Here is a 21,435-nt window from a genome sequence, read left to right as displayed (position 1 = left end):
GAGAGCAGCTCCTGGATGCGTGCTCGCTGCGTGCGCGTGCCGTGCAGCAGCAGCAGCATCAGCCCGCTGCGGTCTGCGTCAGACGGACACACTGCAGCAGAGCGGGGCTGCAGCATGGTGGGACTCACGCACGGAGGATGCCACGCACGCACTGAGGAAACTTGGAGGATGCCGCACCGAGCGGGGGAATAGAGCTGCAGGAAAACCCGAGACCGCCGCCTCCGCACGCGCTCCTCTGGTGCAAAGACTTGTTTCCTCCTGACTGCGTAAAGACGCACGCTCTCTCTCTCTCACACACACACACACACACGCACGCACGCACGCTGGCCCGTGCGTTCCAAACCGTCCGTGTCTCCACCTGCACGGCTGAGAGCCAGGTGAGCGGGGCGGTGGGTGTGGTGCGGCGGAGCCGGGGCAGAACTGGAGCGGCAGCTTCTGGTTTACACAAAGCAGCGGAGCGGCGGCGGCACGCGGGCTGCAGCGCGTCCTCTCACCTCCCCTCAGCTCAGCTCAGCTCATCTCTCTCTATCTGACATCCAGACGGCCCGACCGAGGCTCCGGAGGTGAGTCCCGACGTACCGAGGATACACTGACCTCTCTCTTTCATCCCTACTTCTAACTTATTAAAGAAATCTAATTAAAAAGCGTTAGTCCTAATTTTTGATGCATTTGATTCAGTTTTAACAATGTGGAGATGAAATGTAGCTTTTTTTTTTCTTTAATTTTTTATCTTCTGTTTTGTTTATCAGCATAGTAAACTTAATAGAAATACAGACCTTTCTGTAATTAATGAATGGGAGCTAAAACTCTTGCTCTGACAACTTGATACAAATATACTTTATTTATTTATTTTCATCCAATGAGGAGCTTAATTCGGTTGCACCTTGTAGTGAATGAGTGCTCTGCACTGTAGGACGAGCTGTTGTTCCTATTTTTCCAGACAGGTGAGTACACCTGCTCGAGTTCTTGACCCCTCCCCCCTCCACTGGAGCAACCTCACGTATAAACATGTACATTTCTACTTGCAGTAAATCTTAAAATCTGATGCATATTTAACAAACAAACAAAAAAAAAAGACAAACAAACACAAATGTAGACTTTTTTTCCTCTGTTCATGTAGATCTGTAAATCTACATCAAAATTTAGATCTAAAGATTCTAGTAGAATCTATAATATTTATGAGTAAAGTGTCTCTCCTGAAAATGAAAATGAAAACTCCACGCGCCAGGTTAAAAAATAGACTAGATGGTGCTAATAAGTTTGAGCTTGGGGGAACAACTCACTTCCAGTGTTTGTTATCCCATACATTAATCCCTGGTGAAGGGAGGCATCGTGCACGTCAACACATTTCAGGTTGGTGTTGTTCTGCAGGCCTGCAGCCTCCTATAGGAGCCGTGGGCTTCTGTTCCTCTTCTCATTAGGCGACCTGCCTCGCTGTGGCCTATACTTATCTGCAGGTGTCCCATGTGTGACCGAGGCTGGAATAAGTGTGCACAGAAAACCTGCTGGAATCATGTTGGACTCATGGGCTTAATTTCTTTGGTGTTTCTCTTTGCCCAAGCAACTGAATCCTGCTTTCACAAGGCCTGCTTGATTGTCCCCTCAGGGCAATGGTGGGGTGGGTTTGGAGGGCCTGGAGGACAACCTCCCAATTCCCCATCCTGCCCTCCTATTAATGAACACACAGAGGGGAGTTTTTATTTTTTTTCTACTTATATAGTAGTTATCTTCAGAGTATTGGCATTAATAGGATGTTTTACAGACCATCAAAGTATGTCCAGTTGGGGTGAGAGTGACTGACCGTGCACTTTACAAAGCTTTCGCTGTGTTTCTGCAGTGATTTGCACAGATGCATGTGTGTCTCAGTATGGACACGTCGTGTGTGTAGCTAAAGTTCAGATCCAGAAACCTTTCTTTTCACTTCATCAGTTTTCTGTTGAAGTTGATACAGTTGTTGGGAAGTGAATATGATTCGTGTGGTGAAAATTTGTATTGAGTTGCAAGTTAGAAAATCGATTTTCAGTATTTGATGTTTTCAAAGTTGAGTTTGTTGCTCACAGATTTCAATAACCAGCTATTAGGATGATACCACAGTTTATATAAGATGTTTTTGTTCTCATGATGCCACTTTTAAAATCGGGTCTGGAGGAACAGATAAAACAGCTGGAATTGTCAATTTCTTTACTTAGGTTACAAAATCTTTGATGGCATTTTATTCTCACACTTTGACGTTCCCAACCTTCCCACTTCGTTTCTCTTCAAACCAGCCCGCAGAATGACCTTCAAAAGCTTGAGGGAGTACCTGGCTTGGATGTACTACCAGTACCTGCTCATCACCGGCATCTACGTCCTGGAGCCATGGGAAAAATCCATCTTCAACTCCATCCTCTTCTCAGCCATCGCCATGGTGATCTACACCTCCTATGTCTTTGTGCCCATCCACGTGCGCCTGGCGCTGGAGTTTTTCTCTGGGATCTTTGGCGGGCAGCCTGCGAGCACCATGGCTCTCATGAACTGAAAGAACACGGAGGGACGGAGACGTCGATTAGCATGAGTCCGAGAATCATTTCCCCCCCCCCTCCGTCACCTGAGCAAATCCAGACTGAAAACACGAAGATCTTAACGGAGCGATCTGGAAATCAGAGCCTTAGTATCTTCTTTACATCTTGCACCCTCTAGCCTTACCCCATGGTATTAGACACACAGCTGTACATCACTTTCACACCCTCCCTGTGAAATGTCGTGTGAGATGTTGTTCGTCCTGTTTTTTTTTTTTTTTTTTAATATATTTCTCTCTGTGTGTCCTGTGTGAGTGCATCCCTCCACCTCTGGGATTTGCATGATAGGGTCATACATGCGTGGCAGATTTGCATGCTCGCCTTGCTACAGAATACCCCTCCACTCTTTTCTTTCCACCATGTTTTGGAAGCTGTTGTTTTTAAAAGGGCATTCGACCAATTCAATTAGTCATTTTTGTAAAAGCTGGCTTATTAACTTGAAAAGAACATGAACGTGATCAAAGTAGCCAAGCGCCATCATACTATTGGGGGTATATCTGGATTGTTTTCCACTCAGGAAGTGTCCAACATCACTATTTGATACATTGTAATTACCTTTACTGCCGTCGTATTTCCCCAAAATGGACACGTGAACAGAAATGACAGTTTGAGTGACTCTGTACAAGTCAGGGATGAAGTGAATGGATGCGTGATTTTTACTGCTGACTCCGAGGTAAACTTATCAATAGCTCATGACTTGTGGCCAGTACAGGTTTGTCTCAAAAATTTGTAATATAATGAAAAACAAATACTTACCCCTTAATTTGAATCAAGGGCTTAAATGTATGTATGTTTTATGTGTAATACACATAAACTGAAATATTTTAAACATTTAAAACACCATAAATATCACGATTAAAATTAGCAATAACTGACAAGATCATTTTCTTTTCAATTATGTTCAAATTTTCCGAGGCGCACTCATGAGTGAAAGACTCAAGACACGTAGTGAATGTTGACTGAAACAGTCTGAATAGCTTTCACGAGTAGATCAACGTTTGTATGTAAAATTTGGCGAAGTGTCCCTTTAAGTGTGTGTTGGTGTGTGGCATCCATGATGCCAGTGATTGTCAACAACATCCTGTAGGGGAGTTAGTGTCCAACATTTCTGATTTCCAGCTGATGTTACTGGTCTGTCTTCGGTTTTGAATCAGAACCATGATCGCCTTTCTGTTGCATTCATGCACTGTGTTGCCGGCTGCTGTAGCACGTTGCGCAATGTGTAGCTGAGGGAATGTCCAAGCTATGCAATCCACCGTAACATGTCCTGATCGGGGCTGTGGAACACAAAGTGTCTCAAGCCTATATTTACTGGTCTTGCAGTCAACGTGAGTAATAAAACAAAAATAATCGCAGATATGTGCTGAGCCTTCTTTTTATCTGCATTTTTTAACTCTTTGGTATGCCGGGAAGGTGTGTTCTGTATGAGCATGAGCAAATATTGATCCGACACACCTTTTAGTTTTAGGCTTGGCCTTGTTGGTGACGTAGGTTTACTCAGCGACCTCTCCAATCAAAGCTGAACTGTTTGCCGTCAAGTTGGAAATACAAGCATTACTGTAGGCGAGTCGGCTTGATGTGAAAGCTCAGGGGCGTCAAACCTCATTTAGTTCGGGGGCATGTAGAACATCAGGTGGAATAATATATCCTATAAATAACTCAACATTTTTAAGTTGTTTTTACCAGAAAGAAATACAAATAGATTTGAAAAGAGTTCAAATTTGATGCATGTTTTGATAAAACCTGCTATTAGCAACCTGGAATCCCTTTTTCAAAACTGCAGTCTTTTTTTTATTTATTTATTTTCTACAGTGATTCCCATTCAGTCATATGATTTTCTGCAGCCCTTCACCATGAAAGTTTTCACCATTTCAAGGTTCTGTCTTCATGTCTGTCAATCATCCCAAGATGGTTTATCTCCAAATTAATGGATTCAAAGTCATTTTTCACCTTAAAGTTGCGCTCCATGTCTTCTGCGTATTTTTTTTTTTTTTTTTTTTTTTTTTTTGCAATGTCATCCCCAGGGTCACTCGAGATCTTCTTGTGGGCCGGATATTGCCTGCGGACCGTATGTTTGACACGCCTGCTATAGATGATCCGCGGAGCGTGAACTGGAGAGAAAAGTAGTGGTCGTGTCTCTGTACGGGTGCTGAGCTGTGCACTTATCTTTTTTGCTCTCAATATCATTTCTGATTATTTTTGCTTTGGGTCAAGGGCTCGCTGGTTACAGATTTAACATAATCTCTTTATTTATATGAAGTTATATATTTATACACACTGGTAAATGCTTGGCTGGTTACAATGTCAATTACCAAACTTGTTTTTTTTGGGGGGGGATTATTTATACCTGTGTTCTTCTGTGGCCATGAACAGCATATACATTGTACTTTGCTTGGTTTTTTTCAATCATGAAATGCTTTTATATTGTTCCCACTTTTGATAAACACTAAGCGGTCATATCAAATATTTCCAGCTTTTCCACCGTTCACCATATGAATGTTTTTTTTTTACAACAATAAATCACTGTAATAATCAGAAAATAAAGAAATCTGAAGAAATGCTTGTTTCTGTATGGTTTATAACAGAAGTTGTGCATGTTAACATGTAATCTGCACTGCGGCAGCATCTGAAGCGTGTGGCACTTCCAATAGAGTACAGAATTTTTTAAAAAATTAAACAAAGAAAACAAAAGCGCCGAGGCTGCAGATTTCTGTCCCAACGCCACATACCACATGAAGTGAATTCACACAATAACAGGCAGAGTCGCCAAACCTGTTCTCCCTAAACGTAGCAGGAATGAATGCCCGCAGGCTTTGTTTTCTCTTCTGCAGATACTAGGTAACCTGTACATGCCCACAAAGCTCTGGTGACCTGAAGCCTGCGCCTCGTCCAACTGCCTTTGTGAGAACACACAACAGAACTTTCTGGAGAGCCGTGTGAGAGCAGCGGTGCTGGATCTTTCTTTCTTTTTTTTTTTTTTTTAATGTTCTTTTCTGTAATATGGTTCAAATAGCTGAGACAGGATGATTGTTAGGTTTTCATTAAGGATCTTTCATTTAACTGTGTTTATGTGTTGTAACACCTCCACATCGTTTTTCTTCCAGGATGTTGCAACACGATAGCTGGAACATTAAGCTGCCAACTTATATGCCAAAGTTCATCCAAAAATTCAGATTTACACCTTTTATTTTGTTTCCTTTGGCATGCAGTTTCATCCCATTACCACCTTCTTCAGACCTGACGTCCTGCGATAGTCTTTCCCCTCAAAGTGAAGATAATCTGCGTTTTCTCACGTCATTTACTGAGCAGCTGTTATATCCGCCTCAGGCCTTTTGAAGATCGGTCCACTGTTTGCACAGAACATGTCCATTTGGATCCATGAAGAGAGAGGTCAGAGGCTATCTCCATAATGACAAGCGCAAACAAACCCATCTGCAGACTCAAACACTCTCAAAACAATCATGAGTGCCGGTGTATTGTTTCTGGTGTGTTTACACGTGACCTGTGACTGTTTCACCCATTTAAACAGGGGGAACTCCTAGCAACTGTTGGGTCCATGTACATGACACACACATACACACACACTGCCACCAGGTTTCGGTTTGCAAGGAAACTCCAGAAAGTGTTGAAATATTAATATGGCTTCAGACAGTCAATAACACCTTCCAGCCACAGCAGCATCCTGCAGCTTCACGTCTTCAGCTACAAAACCGTTTTCAGCAGGAGTGTTGAGCTCTGCCTTCCTACAGGTGTGTGTCACACCAGACAGAATCTATACTACCTAACAAGAGATGATTAAAACATTTTTTTTCCCTTGAGAACACAATTCTTGTCACTTAAAATATTTTTTAAGTTGCATGTAGCACAAACATAACCATGGTTATTTTGCTGTTTGCAATGCAGTAAAGACATCATAGATAAGATACACACACAAAAAGCACGTGAACTTCACAAGACAGTGTTAAACTTGAAGGAGTGTATCGATTTGACAGGAGTGAAACAATATAACTGGAGTTTCTCTCACATAAATAATTGTTTTCTGTTGAATATGAATAAAGAAATGTCAGCTGAAAGGACTGTGGGATTATTATGAAACCAGACTCTTCAAAATGTAATTTCAATACTTTGGTAAAAATCTGAAAGATCAAAGAAAAGGATGTTCCCTGCTATTATAATGACCTACTATAATGAAATACCACTGTGCTGTTTATTTTGAGGGAACATTGTTTGCTTTGCTGGGTGTGTGTGTATGTGGGTGTGTGTGTGTGTGTGTGTGTGTGTGTGTGTGTGTGTGTGTCTCCGTGTCCTTTGTAATGTAATGCTTTGGACAGTATTGTTTTTACTGTTTTTGCTTGCTGTCCTTGTCAGTGTGCACATGAAACCTCAGAAAAAATCTTTGAGAAACTGGGGTGATGTTAACTTGGGGGATGATTTGCACAAATTAAAGTCAGAATCCACTTTGACTCTTCAGTTAAACAACTTCAGTCTGGAATGGAAACTGTACATCTAAACCTAAAATACTGAGATTTTGAAGTAGTATGTAATGAATGATTCACTGATCAATTCAACAATGATGCAACATTATTATCTACACTAATCTTAGTGGGATTGGACTTGCTTTGTGCTTCAGTGTTTATCATGACTGTGCAATCATTGTTCCCCTGTATTGATCTAAGATGGAGAAGGAAACTCACCTCGTGAGAGCTTTCAGCTCTGCATCATATCTAACTTAGGCATCAGTCAATAGAAAACAGGAGTGGCTGGCCTGAATTAAAAAAAAAAACTCCAATGAACCATGAAAACATTTCTATGGTAAAACTTTGACATGTTCAGTCAATGAGCACTACAAATGCAAAAAGCTGCATGCCTTCATCATAACACTGTACTTCATGTTTATATGAATATTTATGGAAACTATGTTAACACCCTCATCTGGATACCAACCAGCAGTGATGGGAGTGACTGCTTTAAACTAATAGGAGTTACTGTTTTTAGTAACTTATAAATGGAAGTACAGACATCTATTGACAAAGATCTACGTTAATTGATTTAGTATGTCAACAGATGCATGTCAATGAATGTTGAAATGTTATCTACATTTTCAAATGGAATTTGACTGGTGTCTTGTCTCATATCATCAAACAGCAACATTTGAATAATTTGCATTAATGTAGCGTTAATGTAGTGTTTCCTGTTTGTAATTTACTATGACAAGAGTCCATATTTTTCATTAACCATATATTCAGCTTTAAAATAATCAATTGAACATACACCTTACAGTTTTATCAAGAGGAGATCCAAATTCTTTGTGTTATGCTGTGATGCATTTTACTGTGTTAAAAAAAAACAACAAAAAAAACAAAAAAAAAAACAATGTTGCTTTAAAACCAGTACATTGTTGCCAACGCCCCAGTCAGGAAAGTTCTGAATGACATCATCATCACATTTGCACAGATTTCACTTTACAATATCCTTCAATTTAGATGATTATGTCATTTACAACTGCGACATTGTTGCAAGCTCCTTAGTCAGGACAGTTCTAAATGACATCATCATACAGAAAGAAGGAACTATTGGTGCAAAGTGCATCAAGGCACATAACAGAGATACAGCCATAGAGAGCCCTTATTATTCAAAGGCAGCTTTTAAATAGAGGTAAAGACATCTGTTGGCATACATCTATTGGGTTTATTATTCTTTTACAAATGTAGAAATGTTACCTACAATTATAATATAATTTAGATTAATGTAGTGTTTCCTGTTTGTAATGTATTCTGCCAAGTGTCTATTTACTTCATTAATCATTTATTCAGCTTTATAATTAATAACTGAACATACAGCTTAAAGTTCCTTTCAGAGGGGATCAAAATTCCTTGACATATTCAAACATGTTTTTTTAAGTAATGTAATAGTTACTTTGCCTAGTTTCATTTCGTTTCGTTTATTTTGTTCTTATTTTTTCATGGTATGCATAAAAAAACAGTTATCTTATACAAGTTATGAAGAAAAAAAAAGTAAATACATGCCATTAAATAAAGAACAGGAGTAGGTTGAAGAACAGTGTCTTATTTAACCCCTACCCCATTCGCATAACATAAATACAATATTGTAAAAACAATATCATATCATAAAATACATAGATGACCTTATGTGAATTAAATCATACACTGTGTAGAGAACACAAATATACATCTTAATTTCCACACTCTTTTTCATATAATCGCATAATTGACTGTTTAAACTTAAACTTAAACTTAAATTGATCAATATTTAAACATTTTTTCATTTCGTTGTCAATTCCATTCCATGCTTGAACACCAGCCACAGAAATACACATTTTTTTAAATGTTCTTCTTGCATATGGTTGTTCAAAATCATACATCCTTCTACTTGTAAAACTTTTTGTTGTAAAAAGAGTTTGGAGCCCGCTCAGCAACAAATTCTGCCTGGCTTTAAACATAACCAACAATGTTTGCAAAGTAATTAAATCTTTCAGTTTTAATAGTCCCGACTTCAGAAACAGCTCATTTGTGTGCTCCTTTGGAGAAACTCCGTGAAGAAGTCTAATTGCCCTCTTTTGTAAAGAAACTAATGACAAGAAATTTGATTTATAGGTACTCTCCCAAACTTCTGAACAATACATAAAATATGGTAAAATTAAGGAACAATAAAGAATCCTTCTTGTTTTATAATTCAAAATATATTTGACCTTACTTAAAACAGCAAGGTTTCTGCAAATTTTCTTTTTGACTTGACCAATATGTGGCTTCCACTTTAACTTATCATCAATGGTAACTCCGAGAAATCTCAGTTCTGAAACTCTTTCCAGCTTGGTTCCGTTGAAACTTAAATTAATATTTTCTGTACTTTTTTGATTTGTAAACAACATATATTTAGTTTTTTTTTAACATTTAATGAAAGCTTATTTACATTGAACCATTTCTTAAGTAGGACCATTTCTTGTTCCACATTTTTTATTAATAAATTTAGATACTTACCAAAGCAAAAAAAAAAAAAAAAAAAAAAAAAATTGTATCATCAGCAAAAAGAACAAAATGTAATATAGTAGACACTGTATAAATATCATTAATATATAAAAAATATAAATATAAAATATATAAAAAGTTTAGGCCCCACAACAGAACCTTGTGGGACTCCACATAAAATTCTTTGACGGCTAGATGAATAACCAGCAAACTCAACATACTGCTCTCTGTTTTGCAAATAACTTTCTACCCATTTTAGTACTACCCCCCTGACTCCATATGCTTGTAATTTAGTTAACAATATATTGTGATTCAGAGTGTCAAAAGCCTAGTAATTAGTTACTTTTAAAATATCTTTATTATTTTTAAATAAGTAACTAACAACTATAACTATAACTGATCACTTTTAAAAGTAACTTCCACACCAGTAAATGTCAAGCATTTCCTATCAGCTAGAATATATTTGCATGCATACCATTGGCTTGTGTTTGGGTATGTTATTGAACGATATTCGAAGGCTTTAAAGTCAGTGTAAAACACCCCTTTGTGCCAATTTCTGATCAAAGAACACATTTTATGCTTTCTGAAATGACAACAAATGAATGAATGAATGAATGAATTTATTTATTTTTCGAACATGTATAAAAAGAAAAAAGATAAAAAGGAAAGTTAATGCAAATCAAAGAAAAAGAAAAAAACAAAAAAAACAAACAAAACAAAACAAAAAAACAACATAACAGCATAGTTCGAAAAAAGGAGTAGGAAGAAGTAAACACTTTTTAGAGATTCCTAACCCTTTTTAACTATTAACAAGTTTTAAAATCATACATCATAGGACATCACATAATATATGTATACATATACCGTGCAGATATCCCTATAAATACATAATATATACCCACACATACCATATAGTTATCCCCATAAATATATACTATATAACAGAATAATTATAATATAACTACAGTATAACAGCAATATATCAATTTCCACTATATGTATAACACTCAACACCATTTGCTATCATCATCCAGAGTTCCAGGCTTCCTCCTCCATATACTTATTAAGAAATATTTTTTTGTACTTTTTTTTAAACAGATTTATGTTGCTACTTTGTTTTATTTCTGGGTCCAGACTGTTCCACAGAGCCACTCCACAGCTTGACATGCACATACTTTTCAGTGTAGTTCGAACTTTTGGTTTTTTATAATTCAGGTCTCCTCTTAGATTATAACCACCCTCCCTTTCCGCAAACATCCCCTGTATATTTTTTGGCAGTAAATTATTTCTTGCTTTGAACATTATTTGTGCTGTTTTGAATTTAACTAGATCCATGAATTTCAACAAATGTGATTTTATGAATAGTGGGTTTGTGTGGTCTCTGTATCCTGCATTGTTTATTATCCTTATTGCTCTTTTCTGTATCGTGCATATCGGCTGTAGAGTGGTTCTGTAGCTGTTTCCCCAGACCTCAACACAATAAGACAGATATGGCAAAAAAAGTGCGCAATATAAGGTGTGCAGTGACTTAATGTCCAGGATATGTTTAGTTTAAATGACATGTTTAAATGACACATTTATAGCTGAAAGTCTTGGCTATAGTGAGAACAACCATTCTATATGGTTTAATATTGAGGGAGTACCCTAAGTAAGATTTACTAAAATTATTGGTCGTATCTTTGAAAACACAGCTGTAGTTTTGCCTGTACAATGCTTTTTTGAAGCACAGTTTTTCATAGTTCATGATAACTTCAAGTTAAGTGCATCCTCCAGAACAGATCATACCTCAAAATTCAACAGAACAGTTTAATATATTTGTCATCAAAGTGCAATTACTGGCTTAAAAGAAACAGGAGCAGATGCAGAAGTGGCCATATATGAGTGAAATGATGGGAAACCAAGAAAGGCTGGTGACAGTGAAGGAGTAAAAGAAGAAGTCTGCCATCAAGTGGTTGAATAGAGAAAGAATCTGTCTGATAGACTGGACACTGAATGCATCCACTCTGACATATTCATTTAAGTAAATTGTCTTAAAGTCAATAGTCACAGTTAATTAATGGATGAGCTGAGGATATTTAGTCGTGTCTTTTTTTTCCAGATTGTGCTGATCATGTTTTCAAGTACATGCTGTGTAATAATTAATCAATTACAATGTCAGTTGACAGAGGAATATCTTTCATTTCTTTCTTCCTTACCTTCTTTCTTTATTAATATAGTGGCAGTGAATGAGTGGTAAACTGTGCCAGTAATTAGCTCAAAACCACTGGTGGGTACTGTGGATGGTGTACTGTTTGCGATTGCCTGGAAATGGAGGAAGGCATGGAGACGTAAAGGAGGCTGATGTCCACTATTATGGAAAGCAATGACATTAAAGAAATCACTGAGCCTGCCAGACATGGATTGTTGTCAATATTTTCATTCATACATTACAAAAATGCACCTTTTGCTATTTTTTAACACCATCTTGCCCCATCGTCATCTCAGTTGTGTCTAATGTTCACTGGTTAAAGACGTAAGGGACTGGTGACCTCTAACTCTCTCTCTTTGCAACTTCTGCATTGCACCTTGAAAATTGTGTTTTACTGCCCTCTGCAGCTGAATATCTCATGTAGCTGTCTGACAAACCTCTCCAGGGTGCATGTCTTGTAAATAAAGGCCCAGCAGTGTAATGATTAGTTCTACTGAACGGCCCATAACCTCTCAGAATGAGGTGGGAGGTCTAACCACTACACCACCGAGCAGCCTTACTGAAATACCAGTGTGTTGTAGTGGAATAAAACTGAATGAAATACGCATGAAAATACCACAATACCGACTTTAAAAGATTGTTTCATTCCTCATCAGACCAAAATGGCAGCAGTTCCATAACGTTTTAGCAAATGCACATTTCATCACAAACAAATTGAGTTCTGACTTCAAGTTTATGCTGTCAAATTCAAATATCTTGGAAAAAAAAGACCTCATGTGACCAGAGAGGGAAAGTGTGGCAGGATAAAATGTTTTTGTACACTGTCTGACTACATGAGACCTGCCTTCACTGCCAGCAGATCTCTTGCCAAAGTCATTAGCTGCTAATTCTGCAAGGTCTAGATTTTCTCTGATAAGATCCCAGCGGAAGAACAAAACGTGGTCTGTGGTCCCCTTTGTATCTGTGAGCATGGGGATTAATCAAACAGAGGAGTCGGTTGCTTTGTTGGTCACTAAAAAAGTAAAGACGTGACTCAGTTTATGGACACATTCACAGTTGCTTCAAGATCTCTTTTACAAAAGTAGCATTAACGTAAGTCAATACACCTCCATCCACCCAAGTCATCTCTGGCCTGCTCTCTGCTTGGCTGCACTGGCTGAGTAGGTTAACTCTTTCTTTCTGGGCTGTGTGTGTGTGTGTGTGTGTGTGTGTGTGTGTGTGTGTGTGTGTGTGTGTGTGTGTGTGTGTGTGTGTGTGTGTGTGTGTGTGTGTGTGTGTGTGTGTGTGTGTGTCTGTGTGTGTCTGTGTGTGTGAGGACGGAGGCAGAGGGCAGCGTTGGTGCCAGTGTAAAATGAACGGACAGGTGAGCAGCGTCTGAGTCCAGCTGGGCACTGTAAAATGACCGCCACTGTTGTGTGTGGTCTGAATGGATCTGAGAGACCATGCTGTTGAGTTCAGGCATGGAGAACCCCAAAGGAACCCTTCTCTCTCTCTCTCTCTCTCTCTCTCTCTCTCTCTCTCTCTGGACTCACCTTCGTATCTCACAGTCCATCTGTTTACGGAGGGGCAGGTTCGGGACGGTTTACCTGAGCTGCTGGGAAAGAAGGCGAGGAGGAGAGAGTAAATCTAGGTGAGGAGGTCAGCAGAAGTGTACAAGTAAGAGTATGAAAACAGCTTAAATAAAGTCAGTCTTCTTTCTACAACCCACCACCAACCCTCTCTGTTACCCAAATTTCATTTCCCCCTCTTCCTGCTCTCTCATACTGGTCATGGATCTCTCTGAGGATGTGAGGTCTCTGGCAAGTGAGGCGTGTCCACTACTCAAACATTCATTGTCACTGGCAAGTCGAGAGTTTCGACTAGACAGCTACCAGAAAATCACTTTTCTTCAAAAACCCCCCCACTACTCTCTTGTTACACCATGAGAAGGAATCATTGTACTGCCACACAGTGTGAATCATGGTTTACAAATGTGACTGCCAGTAGCTTTTGAAGCTCATGTGCACAGAGTCTGCCACGGTGATCAGGCATGCATCACAACTGCGCTAATTTAAAGGAGATAAGCTGCTTCCTTTGACAAACAGCTCAGGTTTAGCAGTTGCTGAGTGATAATCAGTGCTCTTCAGGCTAAACCTTTTATCTGGACACTCACCAAGTGCTGCTAGATTGGAAAAACCGGGTGTCCCTGTGCTACGTGCCAGCTTGCAGCTCCAGCATTGGGTTGCTTTAATTAATTGCTGCAGATTTTGCCACATAGGTCAGTTTACAGGATTATGCATAGAATAGAAGAACAGACCGAGATTCAAAACGTTAAGCATTCTACACGTAGACACTTGACAGTTGTCCCAGTATGCTCTTTTAGTGTTTTGGCTTCTGTCACTCTGACTTATGTTCTCTTGATTTCGTCCCACCGTAAGAGCTCGCTCAGCAGCTTGGGTGTTGGAGGAATGCCTCCCATATCGGGTGACTCCTTGCCCCACAGATTTTGCTCCTTGCCTAGCTCGTAGCGAGGGAGTGCTCCTGGCGGACGTCGTATCCCGTGTCACAAAAGCACCTTTCTACACAACAGGGGTACAGAGAATGGGCCACAGCACAGTGGTTCTCCCTGGGTCAGCTCCAGCCCACCACAGTGGGATTTCAGCCCTCCCCCTGTGCGTCCAGCAAACACCCTCATTGGTGGAGATGTTCTTTCACCCTAACCTGACCGAGATATCTGAGAGACCTGGAGCTACTGGTGCTGCCACCAAGACGCTGCAAGAGAGGATAAATGACCATACTACTTATGCATAACTGGGTGAGTCTCAATTTAAATTGATATTTTTCTATGTACGTATATATTCATAAATGCACCATGCCTGGAACCTAATTTAATCAAATCTCTCATTTGCATAAGATTGCATCTATCTTAGTGAAATTTATTTTTTCAGTCAATACATTGAAGAATGTGAATTAAACATGTATGTGCTGAATTGACTGATTAACTACCAAGAAACTGAAAACAGCTGCGATTTAAATTTATGGATTGCTCAATGCAACCAGAGCATGGTAAAGTCAGAGAGCTCCAAATCTGACTGAACAGATATAAAAAATAATATAAGAGATGGGTGCAGAAATCCTCAGTACCACTGTGTGAATGACTTGGACCAGTGTTAATCGCCATGTGCTTTTTTTTTTTTTTTTTAACATCTTTGTTTGCAAAAATAAATTAGATTGGAAATGAAATCAGAGCCGTGAAACATAAGTCTCCATGTGTTCTTAGATCCCAGCCAGCCATGAGGATTTTCTCCTGTCTGTTGACTCTTGCGGCAGTTTTCGTGGTCACTCTCACTGTGATGTCCGGCGCCGAAGCCAAGACCACACCCAAGCCAAAGTACCAATACACCAAGAAGCCCGTCCCTCAGGTCACCGTGCACAGCCCCGTGACCACCAGCATGCCCAAGACCCTCAAGATAGTGGCGACTGCAAACCCTGTGCAGCCCACCACAGAGAAGACCACATACCCAAACCACATCTTCCCACAACACCACAGTGAGAACACGGAGCCCCCTGGTGTTGGCCCCGAGAACTACACCCTGGATTACAATGAGTGTTACTTCAACTTCTGTGAATGCTGCCCACCCGAGAGGGGCCCCAGGGGCCCGAAGGGAGACAAAGGCTTGGCAGGTATCAGCCTCACCGATAAAGTGCAAATATAGTGTTTGGTTTCAGTGTTTTGAATATCACTTGTTTCGACTCGCCTAGGGCCGCCTGGTGAAAGAGGCCTCGCAGGAGCGCCTGGTGTACCCGGACCACCTGGCGTGAGTGGTCCAATGGGGTTAAAAGGTAACAAAGGTGAGTGTTCTAAGGTTGAATATTAGTTTAAAAAAAAAAATAATAAAAAACGGTCTCAACTTGATAAAACAAACGGGAAACTAGTAATAAGTGGCTGGAATTCTTGCCTGAACGCATTGTGTGGAGTTTTCATGTTCTCTCCGACTGGATATGTATTGATAGCAAGGTAGTAAGACACTGAAAGACCGACCTGATACATGACCACAACCTTTATGCCTCCATTGCTAACTACTTCCTGATTCAGACGAGCAAAACAAGGCACACCTCCCTTTTTCCTGAGATAACACACTTAACCACACACTGAACATTTGATTTGTTTACTGTGCATGTGATGGTGCTCAGTTAATTTGTGAATGTTTCATGACAGGTAAGTGTTTCAGGGGAGGAAAAATTAAGTTCTATCTGCTGTTTTCTTAATTTAGAGACATGAGTGCTTCACATGTGTCAGGAATATAACATAATGGTGACAATGCAGCTTTTATCTGAATGAGTTGAACTTTCAACGTTGCTGTACAAATATAAAGATATACTGCTGATACTGATGCTGTGGTGTGATGGCTGTTAGACAAACATTATTAGATATTATTCTACCTTCAACCATGCCTTAGAAAATATCATCCTTCGGACAGTTAGTTAATTATTTAGTTAGGTGTTAGTACCACCTTTAGTTTACATGTAATATGATTTTAATGGGAATAGCAGATGTCTTTTATTGGAAATGTAAACATTTGGTGCTTTGTTTGTATGTGCTGCTCACTCAGCGCATATTGTCAGAACTATTGTTTCCAGTGGCATGCATCCCTGCTATTATTTCAATAAACTCCTGTCTACTGGAAGACGATCACCTCAGCAATCCCTCAGTGTCTCCCTCTGCAGCGAGTATCCCAGACTGTTAGTGACAGTAGAGTTACTCTTTATTCAAGACACCTGTGAAGCACTTTGAATTCAAAAGCCGGCCCGCCAGGATGTAACTTTTGCAACTTCACCTTTAGCTAAAAGTAACGCACATCACGTCTATATATTCTTATGAAATATACATATCGTCTAATCTCGTGAACTTCTCAGGTGACAGAGGCGACAGAGGAAGTGGTGGCGCCGCCGGGCCACAAGGAGTCCCTGGAAAACCTGGTCAAAAAGGTACAACTCGGTCACGTGATCACTGAATCCCTTTGTTTGGATTTCTGAGTTCTGACCAAGTGTCCGTGACCTTGCAGGAGACGTCGGCCACAGAGGTGAAAAGGGTGAAACGGGGCTGCAAGGTATCAAGGGTGAAAGTGGAGAGAAAGGAGAACGCGGCCGTAACGGGACTGCTGGGGAGAAAGGAGAGCCGGGAAAAGAGGGGCCGGTGGGGCCTCCAGGACCGGCTGTGGAGCTCGGGGCCAAGGGGGAGAAGGGGGACAAGGGGGAGTGTGGCACCTTTGGGGAAAGGGGCCCAAAAGGTGAGCGAGGGGATTCTGGATCTCCTGGCATCCCGGGCGTGATGGGAATTCCAGGGATCAACGGCAAACATGGAGCGCCCGGTCCAGTGGGTCTCCGAGGGGATCAAGGACCTCCTGGACCTCAGGGAGATCCAGGTGTCAGAGGACCTCAAGGACCTCAAGGCATAAGAGGGGTGCCAGGGCCGAAAGGCGACAGAGGCTACCCGGGGATGAGAGGCGATCGGGGCTTTCGGGGGCTGAAAGGAGCTAAAGGATCGGGACTCCCTCTGAAACGCTCCGCCTTCAGCGTCGGCATCTCCCCGAGGAAGTCCTTCCCGCCCTCCGGCTTCCCCATCCGCTTCGACAAGGTCTTCTACAACGAGGAGAACCACTTCAACGCGTCGTCCAACAGCTTCACGTGCGTCCACCCCGGCGTCTACGTCTTCTCCTTCCACATCACCGTGCGGAACCAGCCGCTGCGAGCCACGCTGGTGGTGAACGGCTCGCGGCGGGTGAGGACCCGGGACTCTCTGTACGGCCAGGACATCGACCAGGCCTCCACCCTGGTGCTGCTGCGGCTGGCGGCGGGCGACCAGGTGTGGATGGAGACGCTCAGAGACTGGAACGGGGCGTACGCCAGCAGCGAGGACGACAGCATCTTCTCCGGGTTCCTGCTCTACTCGGACAAGGCCTGAGACGCCGTGGCGCCGGACTGACCGTCTCTCCTCCGACTGTGATGCTCCAGCTTGATCCTATCAGAGACGAGGTCGAATACCTGCAGTACTACAGCAAATGAGCTCTCAGAGGCTCCCTTGTACATTTTGTATTATCACATTTGCTTTTTTTTCACATGCTTTTTTTTTTTAATTCTTTTATCCTCTTAATAAAAATGAGAAAACCAAAAAAACTGTGTTACTTTGGAATGAAATTATTTATCAACTGCATAACAGGCATAGGTGAAACTGGCAGTAACGCATTGTGAAGGAACCAAAGCAAAACTATTCTTATGAAAGAGGATGTTCAAAAGCGTGGTTTCTAAAAGTGTCATGTGGGACTCTGCCGTGGGTCGCCGCTGAGCTTCAGGGGAAACAGCAGCAGGAAGTCATCCAGGGGATTTTCAGTTTCTTTGATTTTTGTGTTCTTAATGTTAAAAAAAGGAGTCATGAGAAAGCGTAGAGGACATAAATAGCGAGTAACTGTTGTATTGAAAATCACATCTTCAGAACATAATTCATTGTAGGAGTAAAGCACGAAAGCAGCTTTAGTATAAAATAATAGGTGTAATATATATATATATATATATATATATATATATATATATATATATATATATATATATATATATATATATATATATATATCTGCCAGATATATTAAACAAAAAGTATTTAAGTACCATACATCACAAAATCTGTGAGGGTGTAGTTATAGTTACACCCGAACTAAATTAAATTAGATTGGTGGTACTGTCACCAAGCAGGTCAGTATATTATCATCAACAGCAGTGTTAATGGTAATGAATGTTTCAAAGTGTGAGATGTGTTACTGTGCATTAGAGATGTAAAAGGAAGTGTGTTCACTCAAAATGAAGTCTATCAGTGCAGCTCATACATGGGATGTTTTATTTGTTTTTTTAAAATATATATACAATATCATCAGTTATTTTCAAAATGATGCCAATTTCTTCTAACATAATATAACCTCATAATGAATTCATACAACAGGTCAGATTAAAAAAATACATTCAGTTGTGTGAGTGCATAATGACAACACAGAGGCTGGATATAATTTATGTCAGAAAGCTGAAGATCAGGCAATCTCTTCATTCTTATGAAAATATCTTTTTTTGTTGTTGTTGTTCATTGTCAAAGCTCCTATGGGAAGTCAACAAAGTCTGGGGTCAAGCCACTAGATGCCCCAGAAAGGTCACCAGACCCGGACTCCTCAGAAAAGTCACCGGACTCCTCGGAAAAGTCACCGGACTCCTCGTAGAACTTCCTGGATCCTTCAGGTTCCTGAGGTACATCAACAGGTGGTCACGTGGCTGTGCCGTCTTCAGACGAAGCTCTGATGATCAGGGGCTCACCTGTGTGTACTGGGTCGTTATCGGCTGAATCGTTATCGGCGGAGTCGCAGGTGGCGCAGACGATTGAGGGACTGACGCTGGAGATACTGGTTGTTGATTTTCCACATTCTGCGGTGGAAGCTCTGTTGTCGGTGTTCCTGTTCAGTCAGGAGAAAAGGAGACCTTCAGAGGTTGAATGGCTGAGAAGATCACCACATTTCACTGGGAGTGTAAAGAAACACAAAAATGTTTCCGTGCAGGGCCTGCAGTTTTTGTTCTTTTAACTTTCTAAAATGGTAGCATTTCCTGAAAGTACTGACCATTCACAGAACAAAACAGCACTCCGCCTCGTCAGTCCTTTCCATAAACTCACCCGGGATCTGCACGTAAGTGGGCGCTGAAATGACGGAAATAGTGCGACCCTTCACATCCCACGAAGCCCTGCAGGAATACATCCCTTCGTCTTCGGGTCTCAGGCTTGTCAGGAGAATTTGCGGGTTGAGGCCACGTTCTCTCTGAACTTCAATACCATCTTTATACAGGATTATCTCGTGGACTGGAGGGTTGCGTCGGACGCGGCAGGTCATTGACATGCTTTTTGCGACGAGGCCAGGATGAGGTAGGACCTGCAGAATAGCCAAACCACCTGAGGAACAGAGGAAAAAATTACCTAGAGCTGATATTATAAACTAGCAGCAGCAGGTTTTTATGATGGATTATAATCCAGTCCATGGTTAGGAAGAGTTTCCAGGTCTTTGCTGAAGAACAAAGGGTCTATAGTTCTAATATCTCCAGGTAAAAACGATCTTACCATCCACTTTGATCTCCACAGGCAGACTTCTGAGGGTGTAGCGCTTCCCTCGCCATGTGTCCCTCATGCCTTCGCAGGAGAAATTCCCACTTTCTTGAATTTTGGCCTTCCACAGGCTGAAGCTGGGTCCGGTCTGCGGCAGCTGCTCAGACTCCCTGAACCACTGGTAATCCCAGACGGTCCCCTGGTCGTCCGGAACGCCGCATGTGAGCCGAACACTCTCGCCCGTGAAGATCCTTGAGGTCTGTGGCACGACGCTGATCACAGCTCTCAATGAGGCCACTATGGGGGGAAAAAATACTTAGAATTCAAATCCCTAAATAACTTAACTAAATCATGAGTTTGGATCATAAACACAAACTCATTTCTACTCCTAATTTTACCTAAACTTCACCAAATGAAGTTAAACTATTGACTGTGTTGAATTTGCCCATTGGTTGAATTTCAGTTTAATTTATGAAAATAAAAGTTTCTTTAGAAAATATAAGAAATTTATTGTTTGCGTAATTTGAGAAACTCTGTGGACAAAAGGCGATATTAATAAGCTTGCAAATGACCATTGCGTGTTGAAAACCCTCTCTCTTGGGTTTCTTCTTGAATATCTCATTACAGAATGATACATGGAGATCGGGAGGTGAATATTTGACTCATACCTGTTTGGAGCTGTGGTAGCGCTGACAGAACTGGAAGGAAAGGTGACAGTTTTGGGAGAAAATATTGAATTAGTTGATAAATTTGATCAATATGAAATGCTCTGAGGTAAAGGTAGAGGTGTAGAACACTCACTGAGAAAAGCGATGACCTTGTCCATTATGGTTTCTCGGTTTGTGAGAAATGGAAACTCGGGCAGCATTATTTTATTTCTAATATGTAGGGAAGTGAAAGAGACTCTATTTACAGTTTTCCGGTCGCTGCAACGTGCCACCCAGGATATCCTCTTTTCTAAAAATGCTGTCCTACCATTATGGAGATATTTTCCCAAGACATACACTTTATTTGGATGCTGTCAGTAACTAATTTGTTCTTTCTCTATATAACCATTTCATGTTTTTGAACTGTTTTTTTTTTTTTTTTCACAGCTCCTTATTAGAACATCAGTGCCAGAAAAACAGAAAGAGGAACTTCAAAAACTTTCTTGGAAACACCCACTGAAGGAAATCCAAACCCATAGAGGAACAAATGTCATTTCCAACGAAATACCAGCTTATTGCATCTGCATGAGGTCAAAGATGTTTTTAATACATAAACAAACCTTTAGATCTGTTTGAAAGAAGCTTTCTACTTATTCAATATGTGGCACTGTGTGTAAAGTTACTCTTGTAAGACAAAGAACATTTACATATGTGAGAAGCAGGAAGTGCTCTTATTAGAAATACTAACTTTTTTTGTTGTTTTTAATGTCCAGGGTCACCCAGCAGGCAAAGGCTGACCTTGTGGCCCTCTGTTTCAAACAAAATCTATAATGAAAGCATTTCCTGAGGAATCGTTAGGAGCTGATTGGTTGGTCATCTCTCAATTTTACGGTTTCAGGTTCGATTCCCCATGTCAAGGCATCCTTCAACAAGAATCCTAATGGAC

General features: G+C 40.9%; 3 protein-coding genes across 3 annotated transcripts; 2 read left to right on the top strand and 1 right to left on the bottom strand.

Moving 5' to 3' along the window:
* Window positions 1-425: 425 nt before the first annotated feature.
* sptssb (serine palmitoyltransferase, small subunit B) lies at window positions 426-5,106 on the top strand. The gene is made up of 2 exons (XM_030109428.1): window positions 426-563; window positions 2,268-5,106. The coding sequence occupies exon 2, from the start codon at window positions 2,276-2,278 to the stop codon at window positions 2,516-2,518; it is 243 nt and encodes an 80-aa protein (XP_029965288.1). The 5' UTR covers window positions 426-563; window positions 2,268-2,275; the 3' UTR covers window positions 2,519-5,106.
* Window positions 5,107-15,004: 9,898 nt separating this feature from the next.
* On the top strand, window positions 15,005-17,676 carry otol1b (otolin 1b). Its single transcript, XM_030108945.1, has 4 exons — window positions 15,005-15,395; window positions 15,474-15,563; window positions 16,629-16,700; window positions 16,778-17,676. The coding sequence occupies exons 1-4, from the start codon at window positions 15,005-15,007 to the stop codon at window positions 17,674-17,676; spliced, it is 1,452 nt and encodes a 483-aa protein (XP_029964805.1).
* Window positions 17,677-18,580: 904 nt separating this feature from the next.
* LOC115400844 (low affinity immunoglobulin gamma Fc region receptor III-B-like) lies at window positions 18,581-20,747 on the bottom strand. Its single transcript, XM_030108893.1, has 6 exons — window positions 20,644-20,747; window positions 20,511-20,540; window positions 19,858-20,139; window positions 19,420-19,692; window positions 19,068-19,204; window positions 18,581-18,996 (listed from the first exon to the last, which is right to left on the bottom strand). Exons 1-6 carry the CDS (start codon window positions 20,708-20,710, stop codon window positions 18,856-18,858), a joined length of 930 nt encoding a protein of 309 aa, XP_029964753.1. The 5' UTR covers window positions 20,711-20,747; the 3' UTR covers window positions 18,581-18,855.
* Window positions 20,748-21,435: the final 688 nt, after the last annotated feature.

The sequence above is a fragment of the Salarias fasciatus genome, chromosome 14 (assembly GCF_902148845.1).
Source record: "Salarias fasciatus chromosome 14, fSalaFa1.1, whole genome shotgun sequence".
Taxonomy (NCBI): Eukaryota; Metazoa; Chordata; class Actinopteri; order Blenniiformes; family Blenniidae; genus Salarias; species Salarias fasciatus.
Note: the sequence above shows the minus strand (reverse complement) of the source record. Positions and strands in the feature narration are given on the sequence as shown.